Genomic DNA, 20,275 nt, shown 5'->3' with positions numbered 1-20,275 from the left:
CAGCTTCTAAAACATGCTACGGTATTACAACGTGTAAGCCTTTATTCCTATTCCTTACTGCTACATTGATATTGGTGGGTAGGAGATACACAGAATTGTTGAAGAGTGTAAAGAATACAGGTGACTATTTGAAACTTTATTTTTCAGATGTGAATTGAGAATGAATGGTTCTATATAATTTGTATTCATTCTAAATGATAATTAACAGAAATGTTAAATTTTAATTTGAGGAAGGCACAGCTAGCTAAGATAAATATCAGTTGAGTGTATTTTAAATTAGAATCCAAAATCATGCTGAGAAAGAGAGGGAATTTATGAATAAGAGATGTTTTCATTTTTTAATAATCTGAAAAAAATCAAAGTAGAAGAGATGTTTTGCAGGAGGCCTTTAGGCTGAGAGGTAAAGAAGTCCTTACACATGCAAGTAGAGATATTTGACTAGTATAAAGCACAGAGACTTATTTGCAAATGGATAGAAGGCAGATAGCATGGTGTAGTGAATGAAATATTTAGCTGAGAATTTGGAGACCTGGGACATACATTTGATACTTCAATGTAAAGTAATGTCAGTCAAGTCACTTGTCAGTAGTATTGAACACCTCCGTAAAGTAAGTTGAAATCAAATGACAAAGCATGATATAAGAATTGTTTATTTAATATGTATGTGTGTGTTTGCACATGTGTGCGTGTCGTCATGCTCTTTTTTTTTTTTAGTTGGGGCAGTATGTAGTACATACAAGTTCAGTTTTAAACTCTGCTTTGCTTTTAAGTGATGAATAATGCAGTTTTTCATCAGTTTGAATTATTACACTGAGACTTAAAGAAACTGTTTTGTTCTTTGTAGCTGAGCCAATAACGTTTCCACCTGGAGGAGGCAAGTCATTTATTATGGGTTCTGATGATGTGTTGTTAAGTGTACTGGGCCTTGGAGACCTTGCAGACTTGACAGTAACAAATGATGCAGACTATAGTTATGATGTAAGTGCAATTTTATTTTAAAATTCTTTATATAGTTTAATTTAATCAGCAGTAGTTGGGTCCCCTCTCCCCCACCCTGAACATTACAGATGCAGAGAACAGAGGTTTCATTAGTAAAAACTATTATTTGGGAGGAGGAGGGAGCACCTTGTGAATGGACTAAGTAATTTGGGTAATCAAAATTAAGTGAGATGACTTGTTTGTTTTCTACTGAGGTAATTTAATTCAGATTTTGTCACTGAGGGAATGTGTTATGACGTAAAATACAGGTTGATGTCTTAACATGAATTTGTTTGAAAAAAAATGGCAATTATACACTGATATGGAGTATTGAGAAGATATGGCATAAACCACAAATATTGATAATAACTTCTTTGCTCTCCCCTGTGTGTTTATGTAGTTAACAGTATAGAATATGTATAGTAGTATATTTCAGATGTAAGCTTTTAGGGTGTATTTTTATTATAATCCAGAGTGGTATGACATTCCTTTGACCATATTCATTAAGCTACTACCAGTAGTGTTACATGAATTTTTCATTGGCTAGTAACATTTGATGGCTGGTTAGGGAAGTGTTCAGGTAAGTCTCATGTATTGTATTGTATTTAAAGTGTCTTGTGGTTTTGGGTTGTGGTTGTTTTGGCGTTGTTTTTTGGGGGGTTTTTTGGCTTGGTTTGGGTTTTTTTAATTATTGTTGTTGGTAAGGTACCTATCTCTTTGTTTCCATAACTTTTCATACATGGTGTTTGTACTGGAAACCATTACTAGGGATTTTATTAAGATCTTAGAATCTGCAAAGTGAAGAAATAAATGGTTTATAGCTTTTTACGGGGCCTTGTGTGTGACTACACACCTTTTTTTGATCATAGTTGTCCTTCAGTATTTCTAACTGGTAGGATTATTAATTGCGGTAATGAAGTAGGAGCTGATACTTAACTTTTCTCCATTATTGCAGGGTGTTACGATTATTAATTGCGGTAATGAAGTAGGAGCTGATACTTAACTTTTCTCCATTATTGCAGGGTGTTACGTTACATAGTGTTATTTCCTGAATAACAAATGAAAATGTTAATTATTCATCCTTCTATTACTGGACTGTATAAAAATAAATGAAAGAGCTTTTTAAAATATTTGGAGTACTTTCTGAATTTGTATGATCTATTTTCTGTTCACAGTAAAGATTAATGTTCAGGTTTGTTTCATTTCAAATGACATAACACTTCTGGGAAATCCGGTAACTTAATATCAGAGTTCAATTTCAGCTCTTTGCATCTTAACTTTCTCAGGGTTTTGCCTTCTGTCTAGCTAAATCTCTTGTGTAATCACATGTAAAATGTGTCTGACTTGAGGGTCATGTACAATTGTTTAGAAAATTATCACTCTTTTTTTTAAAGTTTCAATGAAATCTATGAACAAGTGGACTTCAAAGAAAAGTGGTTTTTTTTAAAAGCTTCAACTGCAAATGCTTTAAGGCCGTTTAAATTTGAAACATCCAGACTGGATGTGCCTAACTTCTACTCCTAACTAGTAGTAAATTCCCCTGGGAATTATGAAGTTGAATAGTTTGGGGGTTTGTTTTGCGTAGTACTGTATTTACTTGGTTGAATAACTTCTAAATGCTCCTGTCTGTATCTTCATTGAAGAATTAAGAGAAGTTTCGTTTAATGCGAACTTGCATGAGGAAAAATATATATTTTAAAGCAGTTTAGAATCTTAAATCAAGCTTCTGAACTTGTCAGTTGATTATTCTGTTTTCTTTAAGTGTTATTCCCATTTTTACTGACAGTAAATATGAGGCATCAAAAAACTAAATGGTATACTTTCAGTAGTGAGGCAGCTACAGTTGTGAGATTAGATCACAAATTGCTTTTTGCAGTTGCATTGCATTCTATGTCTGTCCTATTTCCGAGTTCAGAACTTTGGAGTGTCGAGGTCTGGTGGGTCACACTTGCCCGTCATTAAATTTATAAAGGTTACGTGACAACATTTGGTTCTTCAGGCACATGTTTGTAACCACAGAATTTTCTGATTCTTTTATCTTTTAAAAATCTAAAATATTTCTTAAGCACCCTTCTTTCCTCTTCTGCCCACCAAAATCCCAAGTCAGCCTGTACGCTGGACAGTTAATGAATGGACTAATTAGTATGGTGACCCTTAGGGTTGGTCTGTAATACTGTATTTTGCATGGCTCCATTCTTGGTTGGCTATTTTTAATGTCATGAGAATGATTATCAATCACAATTAATAGTATAAATTCCAGTATCTGTACAACTCCAGTAGCAGAAGAATGCTCCATATCTCTATTATAGATCATTATTATCTGTTGTTTTCCAGGTAGGTCTCCATTGAGAATTACTATATACATAAAAGGAACAAGAAGTTCCTGGGCTGAAATGATAGCAGTCTGGAAGAACAGTGAGAAGCATCATCACTATTCTTGTACTTTTTCTTAGGCATTTTTGGTTGTTTTTAGCTCCTGTCAGAGGCTGATGCTGAGCTAGAAGTGTCTTAGATCAAAATAATGCAATCATTAATATGTTCTGATGCCATAATGGCAAAAATATGCCATATTTCTTTCTATGCTAAAGAGTTTGCAAGAATGTTTTTGATGTAAAGGGAGGAATTTGTGGTGTCTCCTTCAAGAACTCTAGTCGTGTAGGGAGAGTTGGTCTGTAGAGGATGGCCTGTGAGAGACTTTCAGAAGCAAGATTGGTTTTGAGGAAAATGTCATGCTTGACTGCAACATTGTGACTTTGCAATATATTATTCTCTTTTGTGAAGTACAGTGTCTTCATAAAACAGTATGTAGCCATTTTGCTTATTCCAAGAAGGAGGAGTATTTACAGGTGAGCCAAGACAAACTCTGGGAGCATTACAACAAATAATATAATTGACACCAACTGATGAAACTTTCAGGAGAATCTGTGGTACTTGTGACAAACCTGACAATACAGGTTTTTATTGTGCAAAGAGCAATGCAGAATAGAACTCGGAGTTGCCTTTGCTCTTGGGAAACTTAAAGCAGAGAATAGAGGTGATGAATACACAAGTATGAAATACTGCCTGAGCTAATAAGGAATTTGCAGCAGAAGGCAGAACCTCACAAATTCGTTGAAGGTTTGAAGGTGTCGGTGATCCTGTAGATGAAGATAATCTTACTGCTTCAGTGTAGTTGGATTTTCAAAATTTTCTCATTGACACCCTTTTTTAGAGGCTCTCTAATTACAGCTGGGTTTGGAAGGTGTGTGGAGAGAGGTTATCTCATGCCTTAATATCTGACTGATACAGGAGACAAAAGATAGAAGTAAGTTTTTGCTTTCTTACTGGATCATTCACCAAATAGGAGTGAGAAGTGATTGACGATAATTGTCACTTGGTTTTCCTGCTTCCTATCCAGTCCTCTTTTCCCAGTGCTCTTAGCATATCTGCTGTCCTTTAAAGCATATCTGAAAAATGTGTGGTGGCTTCTGACTTCTTTGTGTGTCAGAAAAGATAAACTTGAAGTACCATATAACACAGATGGAAAGGATTTTTTTGATATTTTTATTTAAGAAGGGAATCTCTGTCCTGTTGTGGATCTGAAGAGACTGAAATTCAGATGCTATTAGTTCTCCATCACAGTGTTCCTGTAGGTTAAAAATTCCTTGATAGTTCTTAATTTCTGAAGTTGTTTCCACATAACTGTGGATCTGCAGTACAATAAGACGATGTCTTATCTTGTACCTGTAATACAGGACTTGCAGGACATCTTGACCTTGTGCCTCTGTGGACTTAACTGAAGCCACCTCCTTTTCCAGTAAATCTCCAGATAAGCAGATAATGTTAAGCTAAGTTAATGTTTAAGAAAACAACAAAAACACCCCAAAACACTTAATATTCCCAGTTCTTGCCTTTTGCTCCCAGTAGGTCCATGCTCTTCAAATAGCTTGTGTGAGCCGTTATAGTGCATGAATAAATAAAGCCACAACAGGGTTCCACTAGCTTTCATGTATCACTCCTTGATGAGTGTTGTATTTCAAAAAGGAGAGGATATGTGGACACGATGGGGATTAAGTTTTAAGTCTTAAGAATTTCAACTATAGCTGAAAATTTTTCTGTGTGTGAATGATTTAGTGCACAAGTTGTCCACAAGACTAGTCATCTAAGTAGTAGATACGGTACAGTCATCTCAAGTCATGTCTCTTTTTATATCTAGTTCTTTATATTTACCTCAGTCCATGTATTTGTTTGTACCCTGAGGGAGTAATATTATTACCAAATCAAATGCTCCCATTTCTATATTCTTGGATTCCATAGCTGCACAGGATGGTGGTGGTTTTCTGCTGTAGGACTGGCTGCAAAATGGAAAGTCCTTGTTTACCAGAGCATCTAAATTTGGAAATCTCCAATCAGTCACAACATTCTCAAGAAAAAAATAACATTAAAACATTAAAAGACTCTGAGTACAGTTACGAATTATTGCTTTCTAATTCCTGTTTGCTGTAGGTGAGTAGTTGATTGAGATAGGGAAATACATGTCTCCTTGCTGTGCTGTAAGGATTCTGTTGACTGCAGGGGCAAGGAAGAGCTTCCTTCCCTGGTGTTGTGTGTGTTTGTTTTTTGTTTAGCTCAGGTACAGTTTCTTTCAGTCTGGTTTGCTGGTGGTTTACAAGGCAGAATTAATAGGTTGCTTGCTTGTGTTCCCATACAGACAAACAAAATGAAGGCAAAAAGGGATTTTTATTAGGTTATATTGAGCAAGTATTATAAAGCAGGCATTTCCAATTCTGATTGCTCCTCTAATATGTTTAGCAATTTCTTGTGGTGTATGGTTTGTATGTTTTTTATTGTGCTCTAAGTTTAAGGAGGTTTTGTGCTGAAGTGTTTTGTGCCTCCTTACCTAGATAGAATTTTTGTTTGGGTGTTGGTGGGTGGTTTCGGGTGGGGAACAACTACTCTTGGTTTTGGTAGACCCTACTATTCTAAGTATCTACTCCTGTGGCTGTTTGCTGACAGGGGACTAGGATCAAGGATTCAGCTGACCCCTCGTGGTCCTGTTTAGTAAAGTCCACCAAAGTTTAGGGAAAAAGGGGGAAGGAGCTAGTGAATCTGTATAGTTCCATAGTCAGTCTTCTCATGCCTTTCTTTATCTTTTGGCATTTACAGTAGAACATTAAGACTCAATGGGGCAGTGTGTCCCTGCCTTCTGTGTTGAGAGGCTTTTGAGATGTCCCACTTTAGAACATTGATATACAGTGTCACATTTTACTTCTTTTCCATTGTACCTTTGGCCCATTTTGTGCCTTATATTCATCCTTTGTAATAAGCAAATCCCTTTTCCAAGTCCTTGACTGTGTTTTTCCGAGGTGTATTTTTTTTTTTAAATAACTACTGGTTAGCTTTTTTCTTCAAGGTTGGAAGGATCTCTTTTTTTTAAAGATGTGTCCATTGTTCTCTTACTCTTGCAGTAAGGATGTCAAGATTCATTAGAAACATGGATGGGGAAAAAGAATTAAACGGAAAAAAATTGGCTTATATACAACTAGATTTCTAGGAAGGTGTACGTGGTGTCTTCTAAAAGAACCAAGATATTCAAGTCTGTTTTTAAAAAAATAAGGCTTTAAAGCTATAGTTAAGGTAGGAAATGTACCTTGTTTTTCGTAACTTCTGTAAATTCTGTACCTTGCGTTATAGCAGACTCCTCAGAACTGCTGAGAACAAAATTACCGTTGCAACAGCCATTTCAACAAAAAATATTTAATCAACTCTTGCTTTTTTTGAAAAATAAGGACCACTGTATTCAGTCTTGGTTTTCTTGAATGACTCTTCATCACAACTGTAATACAAATCAGTGTGGTGTGGATGCACGTCGCACCCAAAGAATCAAGGCCTTCTGTCTAATCTGGGACATAACAACATGTGCTAAAATTAATCATTGGTATTTCAAATGTTTGGCTTTAATTTCTCTAAGTCCCAGATCACCACAAGTGCATGAGGCAACATGAGTTAGCCAGGTGGATGAATACATTACATAATGAGGATTAAAAATATCGAGGGACTCTGCTGGAAAAATACCATTTTCATCCTTCTTTTTTTTTCCTTCTCTTATACACTTTAGATTCAGGGAGGTGAATAAATATGCAGTTCAGGCTGAAGTCTATCAAGTTTAATGCAGAACTCCAGAATTCCACTCTGTTCCCTGAAACAAAAGATTATTCTTTTTATGAAGCTTGTATATAATATGCAGTGTGGTGCTAAATAACTTAAACCTCAATAAAAATATTGTGGTATTCAGTATACTCTGAAGTAGGAAGATGGGAAACAAAATGCTTTGTTATGAAATGTATTTGTTGGATGGTATTAAAAAAAATTAAAATCTGCGTTACATGTCTGGTATAACGACTTTCTGTTGCTTGATCTGAATTTGGCATAGTTTGCACTTAGGCCAGAAATTTACATTAATATAAGGGAAAAGCAAATGTCTGCACATCTGTAACTCAGAACGGTAAATTTTCTTGTCTGAGCCTTTCTATTTGTTTTGATTAGATAGAATCAAATTTAGTTTGAATAGTGGTAATGCAGTCCAGGATATAGATTTGGTCCAAGAATACTTACTACAGTATATGTTATTACGTTATGATCTGATTTTTATTTTCATTCCTGACAGATATAAGGTACTAAGACTTTATTGGCTATGGGAGATTTTAATCTCTTAATAGCATTGCTGAAAGTATCTTGGGTTATGGAGAGATTCTGGCCTACAGTTGAGAAACATGCTTCAACAATTACATGGTGAATAGTGTGTCAGGCAGAGGATAGAACTAGTTTCCATTTGTTCTTACTTTGCTAATTTTGGTCATCTAACTAAAGTAAGTTTTCTAAACTCCCTTTGTAATTTCTTGAGAGGAAAAGAGAAGTACCTGCACATGTATTTCTCCTTATGATGGAGGCTTAGGACAAGTGGGATATAGTCTTTTAAGAGTGTACTCTCTGCATAATATAAATTGTATTCAAAGCTCTGAATTAGTCTCTTGCAGTCACTAGAAGAGTTTGCGGTTTTCTGGTAACTTTTCTGAGTTACCTATAATTAATATTAAGCAGCTGTAACTTTTGTATCTTAGCCTAACTTTTGTATTTTAGTCTATAGGTTAAGAGTATGAATCAGATGTTCACAATATATAAACATAAAGTTTGTGTATATTGCTTCACGTAGTAACTAAGTTATTGTCTTACAAATATATTTAAAACTCATTAAAGATTTTAAAAACTATTTATATGTAATGTTACATTTAAAATCATGACAAGTGTGTATTGAAATTTGGATTACCTATTTCTGTGCACATACCTTCACGTGTAGAAGTATTCAAGAATTACGTATGTTTCCTGTCATTCTCAGTCAAGTTACTCATCTGAGGAAGATCGCTCACTAGGGACCTGAAGCTCATTTTTATTGTGTTTAAGTGATAAATGAGCTTTTGACAGTTGTAATCTCTTCCTTGGGTGCAGAGAACATGATAAGCAATGAGACCTTTATTTTTCTTCAGGGAAGAAGAATTAAAGTATCATTGCACAAAAGGATTAAAACCAGTTTTTGAAAATCAAGGTGGCTTGTCTGTGTATTCAGCATTGTACTCCATTCCACTCTGGTGCAAAAGAAACTATTACAGTAGAAAATTTTGCGGACTACCTTGCATGCCAGAGAGGGAGTTAGACGCATATAGACAGATTAATAGATAAATGTAAACTTAAGATTGAATATATATTAGCTGAATCAAAAATAGCATGTTTTCCTAAAATACGGAAAGATATATATTATATATGTTTTTAAACCCAAGATAAAATTACTCCTTTCCTTTTCTTTTTTTAAGCTGCCAGCTAATAAAGATGCCTTCCGAAAGACATGGAACCCTAAGTATACGCTACGCAGTCATTTTGATGGAGTGCGGGCATTAGCTTTTCATCCTGTAGAGCCTGTGCTGGTTACAGCCTCTGAGGACCATACTCTAAAACTTTGGAATTTGCAGAAAACGGTTCCTGCCAAAAAGCAAGTATATGGGTTTTTATAAAACATCAATTGTGTTTTAAATGCCTTTGAAATTGATTAAACTCTTAAATGTCTTCAGAGTTTTTCAGTAGAGATTTCATGTAGTGTAATAACTCTTCCTTTCTCTTTCAGGAGTGCCTCTTTAGATGTAGAACCCATCTACACATTTAGGGCCCACATGTAAGTGTTTGACATAATTAATGCTTGATAAATGTATTGTCGTTATCTCATGGATTCATAAGACACTTCAGTTTAAAAGTCACAAATGTATTCTATTTTTACATCATATAGACAAGGTCTGTTATACTTTGTAAAAACAGGTAAATACTGAGTCCCTGTCATGAATTGCACAGTCCATGATAAAACAAGAACAACAGGACATGGCAAGTGTGATTAGTTGCAATGGAAAGCAGAGACTGTCGAAGATGACAATGAAAACACCTGAATCATGCCCATGTCTTGGACTGTGGATTTTATATGTAATATGTGAAGAAGATAAATAAGGTAGAATTTGTTAGTCTTACCTAGTATCTTCAGATACAAGTCTGAGAAATTAAAAGTACAGATGCAGTCATCAGGACCAAAAAAAACAAACCCCAACCCATTGGATGTGGATTCAATGAGTGAAAAATCAGATTGAGCAAGTGACTAGGAGGGTTCTGATTTTTTTTTTTAGGGGTTTGGACAAGAATAAGAAATAAAATTTCATTGCCAGGATAGACCAAAGTAGTAGATAGGGCATGGGTATTAATTCACACATATGCCTCTCGGGTCTGGGGGAACTTGAAAATCAGTGAGATAATTGTTGTAATCAAAAAGTTGATTAATACCTGAATAAATTTCTGATAGCTACAGTCAGTTCTCTTGCAATGTCAACCCAGGCTTCCTCGTTTCCCATCTCAAGTTTGCCTGCTTTGTGTGCAAATGGTGGTTCATTACACACCATAACAAATATTCTCATTTCTGATTGCAGTCCAGCCCAAGATCTTGGGAAAGCAGATTGCACAAACTAGTCTGAAACAAGGAAAGATCTTTGTTGTGTCAGATGGTGACAGTGAGCTAACCTGAATTAAACAATGTCACTAAAACTTGCAAGTTGAGCTGGGACTTGTAAAACCCCTAGTGATTTTTCAGCTCGCATTAACTGCGTTATTACTGCCTGAGTTTCAGTTGCTAATTTTGAATTCTGCTTCCTTCCCATAAGAAGGCAAGACAAAAATGTGCAATGTGTAGCCAGTCACAGTAGTTTGAGTGTACTTTGTTTATATAACTAAAGGTCCAGTCTCCAACCCATTTAGCAGGTAAGCTTCACAAGAGCTCTTTGATAAGCATGGAAGTGGATAACACTTCCTGTGCTGGCCTCGAACAACAAAACAAAACAAAAATCAGTAGTTTATATTAGGAAATCTACACATGCTATCGTCACCCTCCTCCTTCCCTTAAGCCACTTACTTGATAGAATGTAATGTCATTTTTTTGCGCTTATTAGCTAAAGCATAAAACACTCTTCCCTAGGGCTGGGTGACTTATTTGTCCTTATGTTTAAATACAAGTGTTCTTTTGTGTTCTTAAGTGTTCTTTTGAGTGATAGAGGGTCACTGGCCAATTGAACTCCCCTTCAGATCTCTTTCTCTGTCTAAATTTGGGCTATTATTTGGGCTTTTGTTACTGAATACCAAAAGGTAGGGTTTGGGGAAGTTTTGATACAGAACTGATCTCTACCCTGTGACTTCCAGTGAGACTGGCTACAAAGTAATTTTACTATTTTTCCCCTCAGGCAGGCTTTGAGCAACATTCCCTTTCAGCCCAGTTTCATTCTTCACTTTGCCAAACACATAGGTGGATTCAACCAATAGTCTTCCTTTTCACCATCTTCAAATATGTAATTCTAGTTTGCTCATCGGCACTTAAACAACCAGTGAACTCCTTATATCCTGAGCGTGGCCCATCAAATGAGCCAGGCGTCTAGGGGATATGGTTTTATAATACAGTTAAACCTGACTTAGTAGTGTGTCCAAAGGAGTAGACCTGCTGCTTCCTTTGGGCTACAGCTTGTGCTTGTCTGATATCACAGCAAACAGGTTGATGAAGTTAAACCAGTAAAAGTCTAACTGTGGCCAAAAAGTACTCTTTCTGGGATAATTTTTCTGAACCAGTTTACTGTGGCATAGGTTACTCTCAGTTCCTAAAATAGGGTGAGAAAATAGTTGGGGGTGGGGTGGGGTGGCTATAACCACCTCTTTCAGCACAGCTAGCTATTAGATTGGCATAGATGCACTGTAAAAACTTAGTGTTTGTAGGTTTAGTTACTGTTGCTTCTGAGAAATAAGATTATGTTCTTTGAATTGCTTGAATTTGGATAGTTTTAGTTAATTTGTTATGAATATTTTAATACAGGTTGGTATCACTTGTTGAGACCTAAAAAAATGTTTTAAGATAATTGTTTCTTTAGAGTTTGAATTTTTTTAACTACTTAATCCAATCCAATTTTTTTTTTTTTTTAAGTAGATGGCTAATTTTCACTTCTGTCCTGTAGGCGGTATCAATAAACTTCTTTTTCTCTGTCTCCCAATAGTGGACCTGTATTGTCATTGGCAATTAGTTCCAATGGAGAACAGTGTTTCAGTGGTGGTATTGATGCAACCATCCAGTGGTGGAACATGCCTAGCCCTAACGTGGATCCATATGATACCTATGGTAAGTACCTTTTAAAAGATAAACAACTCATGATGATTGTCTCCAACGTTAATTTTCTGCTTGATGCTAATCTGTTTTCTAGAGCTTTTGTGAAATGTAACTGCCATTTATCGACTAAATTGTGTGTTTTCAATTTCTTGTTTGTGGTAAACATTAATTATTTATTCCCACTTGCCTTGGTGACATGCTTTGTATAGAACTGTAATAGGACGACTGGCAATTTCTAAGGTTTAAACAGTAAAGAAAAATTTAATCATAACTCTTATTTTTTAAGAAGCATGCTTACTACTTTGAACCAAAATTCCAAATTTTTGAATTATTATTTATTTGTTTTCATAGGAAATTCTTAGAAAACTAAGATAAGTGTACTCAAATTCTATGTCCCATGTTTCTGATTTGCACCTCAGTTCCCATAACCGATGTCTCTAAAATTAAAGAGCTGACAACTGCTTGGAAAACTGCATGTCACTCTCCTGCCATTGGTGGTGACCAGCATTTTGTGTTTAGTGTAACTCTAAGGGTGTGGTTCCATGATTGACTGAAGTTTGAATGAGACAAAGTCAAGATTTCTTCCTTTCTCCCTTGTGTCAATGTAATGAGTGAGCTAATACAACACTCAGGCTGCATAATCTGTGGCAGTGAGATGGGGAGGGATGGGAAGCAGTTCTGTCTTGCACCAATTTAGGAAGACCGCTACACCCTGTCCCTTAAAACCAATATATAGCTCAAATTGTGTGCCTCTGCTACAAATTTATTCAATATAGTCTAATCACTAAAAATGGTCTGATTTGTTCATGCAGGTAGGATTGTTGGTATAATTTTCATGGGCCTCAGACAGAACCATCTCTACTCAACTGACAAAGTTATTTTTAAAAGAGAGAGCTCTAATAGGATGCTTTTCCTCCCTGAAGCTTGTTAGCAGGGTTTTGGGTTGCAAGACCAACTTGTTTTTAATTTCCTGCAAAACTGAATTTTAGTGATTTATCTGGCTTTATTCCTTCCCATTTATCTTTTTCTCTCACTTCTCTACTCAAAGCCTGGTAGAGAATAGATTAAAAACATATAAAAGGCAACTATAAAGCATCAGGGAGAAGAAAATAAGAATGTGTTTACTTGTTCCACTACAGAAATAATCTTGTTTTAATTATTAGGGTGCTTGAGAGTTTTAGAGCATGCCCCTGTGTCAGCAGAGTACGCTGAGTAAAAAGAGCATTAGGCATCAGTGTTTCAGTGGAAAGCTGATTTTGTTAGGTGTTTTTGCACGTTGCACAGAGGAAGGGCTGTGACCGAGCATTTTTAAGATGGTGAATTTGGAGGGAAGAAGCAAGTGACTCAGAGAGGAGATGGTAACAAGCGTGTATCATTCTGGAAAAAGGGACATAGTTGTTTGTGGGGGTGGGTTGGTTAGTTTGGTTTGGTGGGGTTGTTTGTTTGTTTGTTTTTCTTTTTTGGTGGGTGGGGTGTGGGGGGTTTTTTTTGTTTGGTTTTTTTTTGAGAAAGCTGGCAGTGGTTGTGCAAAATTACCTCCTGTGTAATATTCTAGTTGTTGCTTAAACAGGAAGGGCTGGGGGGATATATGACAGTTTTATGTGGAATTTAATTTATATTGAGGTACAAGAAATACTTATTTAACGTTTCTTCACTGAAAAGGTTTCATTTCTGAACTTTTGTTTTTTCCAGAGCCAAACGTTCTAGCTGGCACATTAATTGCTCACACAGATGCAGTCTGGGGTCTTGCTTACAGCGGTGTAAAGAATCACTTACTATCTTGTTCAGCAGATGGCACTATTAGATTATGGAACCCACCAGAAAAAATGCCCTGTATTTGCACTTACAATGGAGAGAAAGGTAAGTTTTTGCAGTGGTTTTGAAAATCTGTTATGAGGCAGCTGATGATGCGTCCAGGCTCATTTTCTCCATTTATCAAAACTAGGTTACAGGACTAAAGGGAAAAGATCTTTTAACAAAGTAATCCTGGTGCTGTAGCATTACTCCTAAAGAAGGGAGCGAATTTCTTCTTTAAAGTATGAGTATGAAACAAACTAAATGTTTAAACTGTCAAGAATTTTAAAAGTGTTTCATTCTTTCTAAAGACAATTTTTTCTTTCTAGAGCATGGAATACCTACATCAGTTGACTTTATAGGTTGTGACCCTGCTCATATGGTGGCATCTTTTAACACTGGCAGCACAGTCATCTATGATTTAGAAACATCCCAGTCAGTGGTAATGCTTTCATCACAAATAGAACCTGGTAAGTAAAGCTCTTCTGTATAAAATATCCATCTTAGATGAGGTACCAAGTTTTATTATATGGTGAATTAAATGAAAAAGTTTTGCTTCTCTCCTGCATCATGCAGTTTGAAAGTTGGTTAGATGCTTAAAGATGCTTGGAACAGACACGATGGAAAAGATTGTGGATTAGCAGGATTTGAAAGTGGAATCGACAGTGATTTGACAGTGAAAGCAACAGTTTTTGTTCTCTAAGCTAAGACTTCTCAAGATTTAGCTGTCTGAATTGCATATGAAAACACAGTTTTCATTATATAGCCTTGACATGGAGGATATTAAGATAAATAAGTGAATTAAGCAGAGTATTAGTTCAGTGTAGAATTCTGCACGGGTTGTGATTAAACACTCTCTCCTGTGGAACTTTAGTATTAGAAATCCTGTTGCTACAAATAAGGTGCTACAAAGATGTAGCTCTTGAAGAATTGTATGTATCTGATGAAACTCTAGACAGAGGAGCCTTCTCTTCTTGAACCTATGAAAGTGTTCCATAAGGAAAACCTCCAGTTTTGGGTCATTCCTTTCTTTGAAATGAGATCTAAAAGAATAATGCAAGGGGAGAATTTGTTTCTCCCCTCCAAGTAGTCCAGTTTACTTAGTGATTATAGTTATGGTATTAAGTAGCTTATATGAAGACTTCAACACAGGTTACAAAACTCTGTAAAAGCTATATTCTAGGTAGTGTGTGCAAAAACTGGCATTGACAGTGAGAAGGAACATCACAAATTGGAGAAATACCTTTCCTGGTTTGAAGAGAGAATCTTAAATGGAATCAACAAAAATTAAGCACAGAAATGAAGGGAACAAGCCTTAAAACACTGGCATATCAAGATAAGAAAATGGTTTTTTTTAAAGAGTATTCTAAACTTCTAAAGAGATTCTAAACCATTAATTGTTTCTTTAAGTTGAAATAAGACATAAATATATCCGACAGACTCTAATAGGTTAGGCTGACTTCAGTTACTCAGATTCTATCTCTCCCCCGCCCGCCAGCTAAATCTTTTTTGATATGGAGGTATAAGAGGTGTGTGCTAAACACGGATTATGGATGCCACAGTTTGTTTCTATTTGGCTAGTGCTGCCCTGCAGTACTTGCTTGGTTTGTTAGCTAGCTCTATCAAGAATCTTTCATGTGTATAAACCACTTGTACAGCTTTAACCTTACAGTACATTAGCCAGAGTATACCTGGCTTAGCCCCATCCTGTAAAGCAAGAAGCTATTATTTATTTCTTAGGAGATTCATTGATGCTCTGCCTAAAATGTTATTTATATAATATTAGTTAATATAGGAAGCTAAAGTGTAATGCTAAAATATTCTCATTTTAACTTTAATCCTTTCTTTAAGGCAGGTGAATTTTTTTTTTTAATTTTCAGGTGTACAATCAAATAATCATATTAACAAGGTAGTAAGTCATCCCACGCTTCCTGTAACTATTACAGCACATGAAGATAGACACATCAAATTTTTTGACAACAAAACGGGTAAGGTTAAGAGAACCTAACTTGTATGTATGAATATGTTTAAAGTAAATCTGGATGGACATAGGGAGAATCCATTTGTAGAAAACTTACTAGTGATGCAGTTTTACACAAGAGAACTTTTGGTATTAGTAAGATTAAACCTCTTCAGTACTTTTTCTATGAAATAGTAATATCTGTTGCAATTGTGGCTTCAGTCAGAAAATACTCTCTTAAAACAGGCAGAGATAATTGCAAGGGACAAGAAGGTCCTCTTAAGTTAACGCTTTGCTAATTTATAGAATATGTCTGCTATTTTCTTCCTGTCTTCATCATTTCCATGCTTTTAACTCTAAGCATATATCAGTTACGTTTTTCAACTCTCAGTAGTAAGGAACATTGCTTAGTACCTATTAGGGCAAGAAATAGCCCTGAAGTCATTGTAGTAATAGAATCCTGTGTTATACTTAAGTTGCTGATTAAGTTTACAAAACAGAAAAGGATCTGGAAAAAAGAAGGGAAAGAAGGGTATGGGGAAAAACTGCACAGTCTGTCATGACAAAACGGTTGGAATAATTGTAAGAATGAACATAAATTTCCTGTTCATCAAATTATCAGTCACTTCCTGCATGTTATCCTACCAAAGTTGGAAGAAAAAAAAAAAATCAATGTAAGCTGACTTAAAGTAAGCACATGTGCAAAACACCTGTTTTAAGTGTGTTTGGTTTGGGTGGGGTGAGGGGTGCTGTTCTTGCGTTTTTTGTTTTTAAAAGCAAAAAGCTAAGACATTTTTTCCCCTTCTCACCTGCCATGAATGTATGTATTTGAATTGTGGTCATTAAATGTGTTGCAGTGATTGTCCTGAAATTAAAATGTATTGCTTTAAAGAAACAAAGATGTAGAATAGGGAGAAAAATCTTGCATGAACAAATAATTGGGTCAAAGACAGGAAACAGAAGGTAGAAGTAAATGGTCATTTTGTGAAATAAAAAATTACCAAGTCCTGGAGGACTTGGTAATTATATATTGAACAGCAATATTATGTTGAACAGCAATAGTTCAACATAATATGGATTGTCTGGACAGGGGACAGTATGCTGACAGTTTACTGACATTCATTAATTCAGGTATTAAAGATGAAGGCTGATGAGGAAGACCTGAAGATCTTAATAGACTTAAGAGCAGGCAAATTAAATTCCATGTGCATAAATGTGAAATGATGCATGTAAGGAAAAACAAACTTTATAATATAAAATAATAATCACTGGGCTGACTGTTTTTACTCGAGGTAAGACCTCGGATGTATAAGAAGAGATTGGATGAAAATGTCAGTTCAGTGCTTAGCAGTCAGAACAGCAAAATTAATGTTAGGAGGAAGGAAAGGAATAAACAACAAAAAGAATCATTGTTAATACCTTTGTATGAATACTGGGTGTATCTGCATGCCTACTTTGTGTTACTCCAGTCTCCCTTATCTCAAAAGGGATATAGCCAAATTAAAATGTTTCAGAGAATCGTTAAAAAGATGATTCAGTAGTTTTTAGCTTCTTGAAGAAGAATCTTAGAAACTAAATAGACTGAGATTCTTCAGGAAGACAGACAACTGGGCAAAGATGATATACCTTCTTCATGTTAGTCATGGTCTTACAAGAATTTATTTGCTGTCTTTTCCAATACATGATCTAAGGTTCAGTTGATGACCCCCAGCAGGTGACAGATTCAAAACAGAGGTGGTTGTTCTTACAATGTGCAGTTAAACATTTTGGAACTCCTTCCAAAAAGCATCATGAGATGCTAAAAGATGCTATTAAGAGTCCAGGAATGGAGGCCACTGAAAAGAAATGCATTAAGAGTGGCTGAATGCAGAGATAATACCTCTGGTTTGTGACCTAACTGAACAGTTAATTATTAGAAGCTGGAGAGTATTCTTGGCAAGTATCACTTATAGTTGCCTTGTTTTTATCTTATTCCCTGGCTATCACCAATAGCCTCTCTCCTAGCAATGACAGAGTTAGATGATGGACCTTTGGTATGTCTCAGGACGTCTCTTTTTACAAAGCGTTGTTGACACTTTGTCCTACTGGGGCAGGTATTAGGACATTTAAGGGACTAAAAATTGAGGTTCTCACCCAGTCCTTTTAGGATTGTTCTTCGTTGTCATTGCTACCAGTAAAGATGCCAGATGGCTAAAAAGAGTGCTTATAATGGGAATGCCTTTTTGAGAGTTGTGTGTCACTTACCCATATGCTTATACAAGAGTCTGCAGTTGAAACGTAATAATTTCTAATACAGTTGTATCATTCAGATATTATTGGAATCTAAATAAATATATTATTCTATATTGCAGTTAATGGGAATGTTATTTTTAAGAGGAACAATACTTCATAGAAAATTCACTGTTTATTTTGCTTTTAGGTAAAATGATCCATTCTATGGTTGCTCACTTGGATGCTGTCACAAGTCTAGCTGTAGATCCTAATGGAATCTATTTAATGTCTGGAAGTAAGGGTTTTTTCATATTCTGTATGCTCTATAAATTTTGCATTTGTGATGCACTTCAGTGTTTGACAAATCTAACTTTGTCTTTTTTCTTTTTCTTTTTTTTTTTTTTTTTCCCTAAACAGGCCATGATTGTTCCATTAGGTTATGGAATTTGGACAGCAAAACATGTGTGCAAGAAATAACAGCTCATAGGAAAAAGCTGGATGAATCAATTTACGATGTAGCATTTCATCCATCGAAAGCATATATTGCCAGTGCAGGAGCTGATGCCCTTGCCAAAGTATTTGTGTGACATAGCAGAACAAACCTGCGTCATAACAGCAGGTCTGTTTGGACAAAAAAGAGGGAATGCGTCACTGCCATCAATAATAAGGTTACCAATAAGACACTACATCTGATCTGCCTGGGTGAAGGCTCTTATGTGGGGCAGGTATAAGTTGGTGAAAAGTCACCACATCTTGAACAATGTCAGGCTCATTCATTTAACTGTAAAATTACTGTATTTGGGGGGGTGGGGAGAAACACAAAAAAGAAAACCAGTATTTGTAGCCTTGACTGGATATGAACTGAGCGTATGTCTGTTCTTTAGGTGTCTTTAAGCAAACGTGGAGTCTGATCTTACAAAAGACTTTTGTTTTGGACTCTGTGTGCTGCCTTAGGGTTAGGAATGTGGTGCTCTTGTGGGGGGAAGTGAGCTCCAAGAGTAGCTTTCTTTTCATCTCTTAGTAATCTTCTGTTTATCAGTTGAATGCCACAGATTCCCCTTTTAAACTTTTATTTTGCTTTAAAGAAAAGGAAATTTAACTTAAAATATTTTAGCATTAGTTGCACAAAATGTTTGGATAAAATTCTAGTTTTTATAAGTCTTTTTATATATTTAGCCTGTCACAACAGTGCTCAAGATTGTATTGATAATGTTTTTCTGCATTATAGAACCCTAAAACACAGAGATCTCACTGACCCGCTGCTGTGTAACCACACTCTTCCCTTCTTTTGCCTAATACAGCTCAGCTAAGTCCTTGCATAAGGATGCTAATTCATCATCATCGCATAACTGTCTTCATAAATAAAGGACTGTAAAATGTGTTCAAATGAAACACAGAGGGGTTAACACCCCCGAATGAACTCTTAAAAAAAAAAAAATTAATCTTGGCATCCTATCACTATGTGATATTTTGTACATCTTACTGTATTTACGAGTTTATTTATCAAGGATTACCCATCTTGCTAATGGCCTATTGTTATTTATTTCACTTTTTGTTGGTCTTATATCCTTTTATGTAGTGTGTTAAAGGGCCCTGTATATCTATTATGGCACTCTTTGAACAGTCTAAAATAGATGAGAAAATGGGACATTTGATAATTCTAAAGTTGCAAACCAAGAATTTCTTTTTCCTCTGGTTAAGTACCTGGAGTGGAGTTGATTCCAAAAAACAATCTTGTTTCAGAACTTTTGGAGTGAAAAATATTTTTATTTGCGTTTCAAATAGAATACAAAAGTAGTTGATTCAAGATTCATAAATCTGCTGTGTTTTGACTAGTTATTCCCTTGCTTTTATTTTTTTTTCAGATGTGCTTCAGTTTATGGTGTAACTAAAGATTTTGTTTGTGTAATGCATGATTAATACAATAAAGTATTTTTTCTAGTCTTCCACAAAACTTTTCTGATCAGTTTGCGAGTTTTGATGAGTTTTGTAAGGTTTCTGTTTTACAAACTATGAATCAGCAAATTTTTAAGATTGTACCACATAGCAAAAGTACAGCTGTTGAAAAATAATGTATATAAAATGCATATAATAAATATTAAATGGTGTACCTGTATGTTACTGTTGGCTACATTATTTTGTGTTGCACAGTTTGAAAGTGTCATTCTACAAATTACTAAATTAGGTCTAAATTTTAGCAAAATGACCATTTGTTTATTATGCTTATAAGCTGCTTTGCTTTTGGAAAATTGTAATAGTTGTCTGGATGTCGACCAACTGTTCAGTTTCAAGGAGCAGTACCCACATATAAGAACATGTTTCCACAGTATTTGTAAAGATTTTTACAGGAACAAATTGGAAATTGCTAGTGTATTCTTAGAGCCTTTATAAGATGATAATCACACGGTTTTTCACTATGTCTGTATATGAAGTGATTCTCAAGTGATGTAGGAGCCAGAAAGATACTCTGTTTTTATTTCAAACTGCCACTGAATCATTGTGTTGAATTAAAAAAAAAATTTAAAACCTCATTTTTAAATGCTTAAAACTTGCCCATATGTAAATGTTAGCTATTAACCTTTGTCCATTTCTTTACAAGTCCTCCAATAAAAATGATGTGCAAA

General features: G+C 35.5%; 1 protein-coding gene across 3 annotated transcripts in view; it reads left to right on the top strand.

Annotated features, from left to right (window-relative positions):
• Positions 1 to 19,767, top strand: part of STRN3 (striatin 3) — a 67,555-nt gene extending 47,788 nt beyond the window's left edge. For all 3 annotated transcript variants that reach the window (XM_075503081.1, XM_075503082.1, XM_075503083.1), the window contains 9 exons: positions 845 to 978; positions 8,826 to 9,001; positions 9,134 to 9,181; positions 11,577 to 11,698; positions 13,379 to 13,546; positions 13,810 to 13,950; positions 15,361 to 15,468; positions 17,860 to 17,946; positions 18,069 to 19,767. In XM_075503081.1, the coding sequence (XP_075359196.1) occupies positions 845 to 978; positions 8,826 to 9,001; positions 9,134 to 9,181; positions 11,577 to 11,698; positions 13,379 to 13,546; positions 13,810 to 13,950; positions 15,361 to 15,468; positions 17,860 to 17,946; positions 18,069 to 18,238 (1,154 nt within the window). In that variant the 3' untranslated portion in view covers positions 18,239 to 19,767. The remainder of the gene's footprint in view (positions 1 to 844; positions 979 to 8,825; positions 9,002 to 9,133; positions 9,182 to 11,576; positions 11,699 to 13,378; positions 13,547 to 13,809; positions 13,951 to 15,360; positions 15,469 to 17,859; positions 17,947 to 18,068) is intronic.
• Positions 19,768 to 20,275: the final 508 nt, after the last annotated feature.

The sequence above is a fragment of the Mycteria americana genome, chromosome 5 (genome assembly GCF_035582795.1).
Source record: "Mycteria americana isolate JAX WOST 10 ecotype Jacksonville Zoo and Gardens chromosome 5, USCA_MyAme_1.0, whole genome shotgun sequence".
Classification (NCBI taxonomy): Eukaryota; Metazoa; Chordata; class Aves; order Ciconiiformes; family Ciconiidae; genus Mycteria; species Mycteria americana.
This window is presented reverse-complemented; position numbering and strand designations above follow the sequence as displayed.